Below are 8723 nucleotides of genomic sequence, written 5' to 3'. Positions count from 1 at the left end.
TGCAGAAAGAGTGACTTGCATTACACAATTGAGGTAGTGTCTAATGTTTTGGGATTCAGTGCTCTATCTTTGATGTGTAGTCTTTCAAGCCCCAGGAAGTCATCACCTCTATCTTGAGGCTCGATCTCAGCAGACTGTGTGAAGCACTCGCTCTTCATCCTGCCTTGTTCCAGCTCACTCAGGGAACTATGCAGGTCTGGGGAAACATGCCTGCCTTCTTCAGGCTGGACCTATGTGCATTGCTTAAAGCCAAGTGAAGGGGTAGCCGGCTCTGTACACATCAGTACATGGACAAGGGTCAAGTTCCACCAAAATGGAGACAGTTGCTGCTCCTTCTGGGCAAGTCCCCAGGCTGGGCTCCGTGGAACCATAACCCAGCTGAGGCGCAGTGGTAGGAGGGCAGCTGTGCCAGGCACGCTTTTGTTCTGTTCTTTTGTGGTTCCCTCCCAGACAAGAAGCTGTTCACCTCAACTCTTCCTTAAGCTTTAAGTTAATCGATAACCGATATCTACAGTGCTGCTTTTTGGGAAATCTCAGTTACTGACTAAAACGTGCAGAAGTGCATTTGATTTGATGCTATTGAATATAGTAACAGTTATGTTTGCTATGATGGAGCAAATAGAATAGATAGACTTTTTATTACAGTATTTCAGCTTTACTTAATAGTTTACTAAGCCTATATATAGTGTATAATTACACCATAAGCTTTAGATTGATGTTCCTTCCATGTTAATTCCATATATCTTCTTTATTTTATTCATAGCATTTGAGTGTTCCTGTGTATTGACCACTAGGTACACAGTGATAGCCAAAACAGACGTGATTCCTGTTCTCTTGGAGTTTGTAATCTGATAAGGAAAGTAGACAACATAATCATCATAGAACTACATGCTTGCAACCTGAAGTTAGGGCTTTGAAGAAAAGGGGCGTTGAGGACCCTAGAGAGGTGGGGCTGCAGTGCCTCCTGTGGATGTGGTGCTTGAACTAAGATCTGGTGAGTGGGGGTAGTAAAAGCATTACAGAAAGAGGACCAAGGATGGGCGTGCGACTGCAGTGAAAGTGGACAGAAGCAAAGAGTTAGGTGCCAGGCCTTGGGAGTGCCTTAGATGTGGGTGGCGAGGGCGCGGAAGATTCCAGGGCACAGCTCGGTGCTGGCTCGTGCGGTCAGGTGGACTGTGTTGCTGTTCACAGAGTTGGCAGCATGCAGGGAGCAGGAGCAAGCAGGTTGAAGCTTTGGTTTGGTTAGTCTGGGAGATAGCAAGAGCCAGGAGTCAGCTAGGCTTCTCATTCACCCTGGTTGTAAGGGCTTGGAAATTACTGGAGACGTTTGAGCCAGAGATTAAAGTACATGTCACTGAACATTGCTCTTTACTGTGAGCAGATTATTGTAAGTGTAGAGTTCTCTGAAATCCCTTGGGATTCTCTTTCAATGAGTTCTGACAAAAATGCTTAATTACTTTCTTGTCTATAGCAAAAGCTAATCCTTAGTAAGTATCTGTTTATCTGTATGCCAGGGATTTTTCTGGCAGGTGTATCAGTCTGGATATATTAAATTGTTCTGTTTAGGGGAGGTGTTTAATTGAATTTGAAACTTGCTAATAATGTGTGTAAAGTAATAGACTTTATAAAACTTTCTTTGCCTAGATTTGATGTTGAATATATTCTCTCAGCACCAACATCTGAATGGAATGGCAAACAGGGACAGATTTCACCAGCTCTTCTTTCTGAATTTTTGAAGCGAAGTTTAAAAAATTCCAGAGTCCTCCTCTGCATTTGTGGACCGACGCCGTTTACAGAACAAGGAACACGGTGAGCAGCACTGCGGTGAGGAAACGAGCCCTGCCGCCTGAGGGAGCGTCTTCCCGGGGGACCAGTTAGCTCAGCTCAGTCGTCCCTTACATTCCTTGTCAGATGAGCATGCGCTTCAGTAGTCTGCTAGCCACGTTTCTAGTCTTTGTCCAGGTGAAGGCGTGCGGCCAGGATCTGCGCGGTGTTAAGAGAGGTGATAGCAGCACACAGCCAGCAGTCACTGGGTTCTCCGCCACTGACTAGCAGCTCGGTCCCACAGTCTTCCTTGGGACATTAAGCTGACCCTCGCCGCCAAAGCCTGATAATATAAATAATAATTAATAAGCAACGTTAGTGTCATTGTAATTTTCAATCTTGATTTTTTGCAACCAGGTAAAAATTAGTAAATAATATAAACAGTGATCCAAAACCAGGCAGCAAGAAGGAGGTACTGCAGCCTTAAGAAGGCAAGACTAATAGTTGAGCCCTAGATAATGAGCCAATCAATGGCAGTGGCTACTGTATTTGAAACTCACCTTGATAGGACTTAACTCCAAAGTGACACTTTAAAATATTTGTTTGAACATAGCCATTATTGAGTTCCTGGATGTCTTCGAAATATAATCATCTTAAATTTCTATTCTTTCCTTGCTGGTAACTGAATCTAAAATTTCCTAGGTTTAGCGTGCTTTTTTCATTTTTACTTACAAAACGATTGGCCTTCATCAAAAAGTAAAGGAATTTAATTTTTTATCACTAAAAAAGGCTAAGAGCTACATCGTGACTCTGCTCTCTTAGAAGGACTGTATCTCAGTGAGTACTTTGTAGATTGCAGAATAACGATCTTCCCAAATGATTAGAATCATAAACCCTGCAGCACCGAAAGGCTGGCTGGGACAGACTCTCTTCAGGAAGTGTCATGCACCACAAGATTTTTGTTCTTCCATGAATGAGGGCTTCTTGAGGGCTGGTGCTGTCCTTCATTTTAGTTCCCTGGAAGTGATAGTGTACTGCCTCCACAAGGTGCCTCAGGACATTTGTACCAGTATCTGCAGGGTGTGGTGGCCCATGTCTGTAATCCCAGTGTGTGGGATTAGAGGACTGCCAGTGTGCTGAAAGTTGAAACGGAAGTTTGACAGTAGGGATGATGACAGCACTATCAGCGCCATTTAGAAGGGCGGCCGCAGCCTTGTAGGCTGGAGTGTAAAAGCCGCACGTGCTTCTCCATCAGCAGCGCAGTGCGGCGAGTGTGTGCACAAGCTGAATCGGCTCACAGTGTGCTGCGCTTTACACCTAAAACAAAGACAGCCATAATCTGTGTTTGAATTTTTTAAAATTATCTCTAATCTGTATAACACTTCTCAATTTTGCCTAGGAGCTAATTTTTTAATGTTGTGGCTAACTTACCCAGAAACCCGTTAATCATTATAGGGATTCCTAGTATGACTTAACATTAAACATGCTGCATGAACTTGCCGTTGAGGTGTTTCAGATCAGTACTTGAAATCCGTAGCATCTGCCTTGTGATTTTCAGTTTGGAGCTTAGGTCTTTGATTCCTTGTCTTTACAGACTTAAAGGATATAGTATGTCTTTCTTAAATTGAAAATTACAGAAGTTACATACGGTATCATTTTATTTTCTATAAAAAGACATTTCTTTGATAGTTGTCCCTTGGCCTTTTTAAATTAACCTCATGTTTGCCAAATAGGCCATGTTATAAATATTCATGGCCACAAATTCTATATCCATGGATTCAAAGAACAGGTAGATTAAAAACTTTTTTTTTTGTATTTTAGGGAAGGGTCTACAGGGTGTTCAGGGTCTCACTACTAGATTGGACTTGTAGTGATCACCTGTTTACAGCCTCCCAAGAGCTGGGATTACAGGCATGTGTGCCACCACGCCCAGTCTCAGTTGCCCTCTCAAGTGTGCCTCGGAGGCAGGGCCGGCACAGCAGGCCTGGGGATCGAACCCCTGGCCCCTGCACCTGATTGCAGGTGCTTTAATCCTCTGAGTAATTTGGCTGGCCCAAAACTTTTTAAGTTTATCTGTATTGAACATGTACAAACTTGGGGACCATTAGTCCCTAAACAATTTATATAGCATTTACATTGTATTGGATATTTTAAGGAATCCAGAAATGGTTTAAAGTATACAGAAAGATGTGCATACATAGACTGTAGCTATCCTGCCATTGTATATAAGGGAATTGATTATGGATGGGCCTAGATCCAGTGCTCAGTGCAGAGCAACAGATGTATGACCACTCTGAAAATAGTTTCCATGTTTGTTGAACATCTGTCAATTTGTATGATATAATAACAGGAAAACTCAGAAGCTATTTTTAAAAAAGTATAGACAAGAGTCACTTATTTTTAACAAAAACACAGCGACGGTCCTTTGATCCACTGGCCGATTGGGTGAGTATGTGTGTCCTCTCACAGCTGTCGTCGGGCTTCAGTCCCAGCCCTGCCACACATAATCATGCTGTGTCACCGGCTTGGCTTCCGAGGGGCAGCTGCTTTTTAACTTACCCATAGACAGAAGTAAGCAATCATACTTAAGCCCATGCAGTTCTTAGCACAGTGACAAATGCTTAGCACCCAAGTACTAAATAAATGTTCATTATTTCAGCAGCATTTTAAACAGAGCCACTTTTGAGGTTTCAGCCTCACTTTATACCATTTTTCAAGTTGAATTCTACCTTAGCTGTACTGTCTGCTTTTCCTGTTTAATGAGAGAATGAAGATAGAATGGTAGAGGAATTATTTTCTCAGTCTGAAACTGATATATAAAGGAGGAAAAGACAATAAAACATTTAGACTGCCTTTTCTATATGAGCCATATTCTAGATAGCCACATGATAAATGAGTGTACATTTGTCTTCATAGAGTTCCTTAGCTGATTAAAGAATGATAGCAGAGTGTCAGCAATTTTAGTCCTTAATGAACTAATGGATCTACACTCACATCATCAGTGGCTGCTAGCATCCAGCAACAGACATAATCATATATTATGTGCCGCTGGCTAGAAAAACAGCTTATGAAATGGCCCTGTTGAAAAGAATTAAATCTATATCTGATCAAACTTCTAGATTTAGTTATCAAATTATGGAAATAAGTGAATGCAGGAGAGTGTTATTAAGGAATCCCACAGGGATGCTGCAAAATGAGGACTGTAGGAGGCTCTACAGATGAACATCTGATCTCTTTCCAGTTGCCTAAATTACAGAAATGGTTGGGAATGAGAAATACCTTATAGATAGAAATATGCTTAGATCAGCCTATTACAATAAATAAGCTATAAATTTGAACACTGACAAGATATTTGATGATTTTTGGAATTATCAAGTTTTTTAGAAGTCATCAGTGTGGGTTTTTTTTTTTTAAATAGATATGAAATGAAGAAAATAGAAAAGTGCAATGGTAGACGGTAAGTCTTGGTGTTGCTTTCAAACCTTTCCACCTACAAAACATGTGGTTTTCTTGTTTTTGTTTTTCAGATTGCTGTATGATCTTTACTTTTCCAAAGACGAGATCTACAGTTTTACAGCGTAATGAAGAACTGTCGTTTTTCTTTATTCTGCTAGTTCATCGAAATTTGTGATTGCTTAGAAATTTTTAAGATAAAAATTTTGTATGTATTACAAAGTTAACTAGAATCTAATCTTAAGTTTCTTAAATGAAGTCAAATGTTCCTTCAGTACAGGTAACTTGTTGGCTTTATTTTATACCATGACTTATTTTACTATTAATATTTGACCTGGAAAGGCAGTCATAGTGACAGACACACTAGGATTCTTTGTTATGAATTATAAATTTCCTTATTATTGAAATTGTATCACTGTTTTAAAATAAACAGCTATGTTTTATGACATGATAAAGCAAATGATCACTTTGATCCCATTTCTATGCTATAAATTATTAGCAATACAGATTAAATTTTACATTGCACTTTTACCTCAGGAAATGATTGTTTATGTCCTTGTTATTAATATTAAAATGTGGAATTCTATAACTTACCGAATGATCCAAGTAATTTTGTGTATATATTTGGCATTGAATTCAGTAGAATAAAAGTATACTTAAGTACTTTTTAATCCTCGTAAAAATGTGGTTGATTTCGACAAAATTAGGCTGATGTCTTAAAAAGAGAATTCTAAAACACGCCAGTAAAAGATATCAGAGGCACTTCATACATGTGGTTTTGGACTAGATCTATTAGAGAGTTGAACAGGAACTTCACAGCTATTTTGATTCTTTGTCAAAACCAAAGGCATCAAAAAGAGAATGACAGTGTACCATTTAGTCTGTGGCCTGAAATAATCACTTGGTGCTTTGGAATGAGTCAGATTTTAACTCGATTTGAGCCCCGAAACACCATGGAGAGGAGAAATACTCAGTCCTAGCTTTAGATTCCTCCCCCGCTGGCTGCTCTTGCCATAGCGGCAGGTCAGCAGGGAGCCCTCCTGGCTCCCGTGTGGCAGCCGCTTCGGCTCCTTGCTGCCGTGCCAACCTTCAGACCCTTTCCCTGACTGGGATTCAGCAACAGGTGGAAGCAGAGGCGCCAGGAGCTTTCCATGAAGCAGTGTAGGGTCTGGGGAGATGGCTCAGTAGAGTAAGTGCTTGCCTGGCAAGCGCAGGGGCCTGAGTTCAATCCCTGGTACCGCACCAAAAAAAAAAAAAGAAAAGAAAAGAAGCTGCTGAGTGCACAGGTGTCTATGCCATATGCTTCATTTTTTCATTTCAGTGCAGCAGCAATGTTTGCAAGAAGTAGAGGGTGGGAGGCATCTGCAGTTTCCCTGTAATTGGTTTTATAAATTGCTAACGCTTCGCTGAATGATGATGCACACTCAAGAGGAACAGTATTAATGTTCCCCAAATTATACGCACCCGTCTTGTGAAGTTCCCTGTGTGCAGGTGGGTGGATGAAAACAGTCACTTTGTCCTGTGCTTCCCACTGTATGGCCAGTTCCACCCTGGATGTCACTTGCCGGTAGCCATCTAGCCGTCCCAGGCTGGCAGCACATTTTGGTGGCTAAAGGGAGCATATCTAGCTTCATGTCCCCCTACCATCTTTTTTTTCCAAGAGAGATCATGTGCCAGAATATTTTTAGTTATCCATTAGCTCTACCTTAGCCAACATCCTTCTATGTCAGCCTTTCTTTTCTGCTGCTTTTCTCCAGTTTTCTGGTTACTTCAATTTCCTGTTACTCTCTCTCTCTTTCTCTCTCTCTCTCTCTATCTCTATCTATATATGTATGTATCTTTCTACATTAGTTTTTTTTTTTTTTTTTTTTTTTTTTTTTTTTTTTTTTTGCTGCAGTGCTGGAGATGAAACCCAGAATCTTGTGTATGCTAGGCAAGCACTCTAACACTAAGTTATTTAGCCCTTTCATTGTAGTTTAAAGCAAAACAAGTCAAAACCCATAAGCATCTTTTGGGTAATCTCTTCTCACATCAGATTATCCATTATCAGTTACATGTTAACAGCTGCCAAATTGTGGTCTCTTAATTTGAGAATCCACTGAGGATTTTGATTCAAGCTTTAATATCCAGTTGTCTTCTATAAACCATCTGGATTTTCTATAAGATTTTAATCTCAACATGTCCCTAACTGAACTTTTCTCCTCTTGAATACTGTGTTCTTCCACTCAGCTCCTCTAGAACTATCAAGAATCAACGTTAGTGTCTCTTTCTGTCCAGTCAGACCCCGTTCCACACCGGTTAACCCTGCCCTGTCATTTGTCACCTAGATTAATGCAGTGCCCTGATAATTGGTTTTTCTGTTGTGCAGTTTGCACCATTTGGATTTGTTGATAATAGCTTAGAAAAGTGAAATCTCAATCAATCCTTGGCTTTTGTTATCCTTTAGTTTGGGTTTTATGGTGAAATCATCCTTTTCCAGTCTTGATCTCATTGAAATCCATTCTCCATCCCAGTGTATTAGTTAAAATAGATTTCCTGAGTCTGGAAGGACTTTGGAAAAAAAAAAGGCTCTAGCCTTCCTTTGTGTATAGCCATATACTGTGGGTTACAAAGGCAATGTCGATGTTGACTTTTTCTTGAGCAAAGGATTCTTAAAACTCATCAGCATGTATTTGCAATTACGAAAGAGGTTTATTCTCTAAGTCCCATTGCTTGTGCTCGCTTCGGCAGCACATACACTAAGTCCCATTGCTTGAGAAGTCTGCTGGCTTCCTTTATGAGGGCTTACTATACTACCAGAACAATTTACTACAAACTCAGTGGCTTAACACCCAATAATATGGGCATGGTAGTGCATACCTGTCACCCCAGCAGTTAGAAGGATCACATGTTTGGATCTTACCAGGGCAACTTAGCAAGCCCCTGTTGCACAATTTAAAAGGCTGGGGATTTGCTGCAACCTGAAAAGGGGGCAGGATTCTGAGAGGAGGCAATGGGAGGTGAAAACTTAGAGACACATACTAAGAAAAAGCTGGGACAAGGTGGGACCCGACCTCATTGACAGGCAGTGACAGCCCCACACGGTCTTTCTCTTTATTTATACACTGTAAATAGGACAGCACATGACAGGGCTGAAAGTGCAAGATCTCAGTGTTTTGCTGAGAACCCTAAGAGCAAAACATCCTCAGAGCTATCTGTATGTAGTTAGTAGGGAAGAGCACCAAGGCCGGACACTGACTCGCCTTGCTCTCGTCCCAGCTCATTCACACAGCTCGCCGCCTCTGGCCCAGCCTCTCTGGTGCCCTGCTCTCCACACCGTTTCTTTTCTTTTTTTCTTTCTTTTTTTTTTCATTTTATTTATTTATTTGCTGGAAGAAATGGCCATTAGTTAGTGGACCTGCACGTCTATTGCACTTTGCAGAGGATGCCTGTACCCAGCCAAAAAGCTTCAGCATTCCCTGTCTCTCTCTCTCTCTCTCTCTCTCTCTCTCTCTCTCTCTCTCTCT

General features: G+C 41.1%; 1 protein-coding gene across 2 annotated transcripts in view; it reads left to right on the top strand.

Moving 5' to 3' along the window:
- LOC101568110 (cytochrome b5 reductase 4) overlaps nucleotides 1–5888 on the top strand; it is a 78152-nt gene extending 72264 nt beyond the window's left edge. For both annotated transcript variants that reach the window (XM_023712026.1, XM_004628251.2), the window contains 2 exons: nucleotides 1645–1809; nucleotides 5292–5888. In XM_023712026.1, the coding sequence (XP_023567794.1) occupies nucleotides 1645–1809; nucleotides 5292–5346 (220 nt within the window). In that variant the 3' untranslated portion in view covers nucleotides 5347–5888. The remainder of the gene's footprint in view (nucleotides 1–1644; nucleotides 1810–5291) is intronic.
- Nucleotides 5889–8723: the final 2835 nt, after the last annotated feature.

Source organism: Octodon degus, unplaced genomic scaffold, assembly GCF_000260255.1.
Source record: "Octodon degus isolate 3935 unplaced genomic scaffold, OctDeg1.0 scaffold00022, whole genome shotgun sequence".
NCBI classification, from domain to species: Eukaryota; Metazoa; Chordata; class Mammalia; order Rodentia; family Octodontidae; genus Octodon; species Octodon degus.
This window is presented reverse-complemented; position numbering and strand designations above follow the sequence as displayed.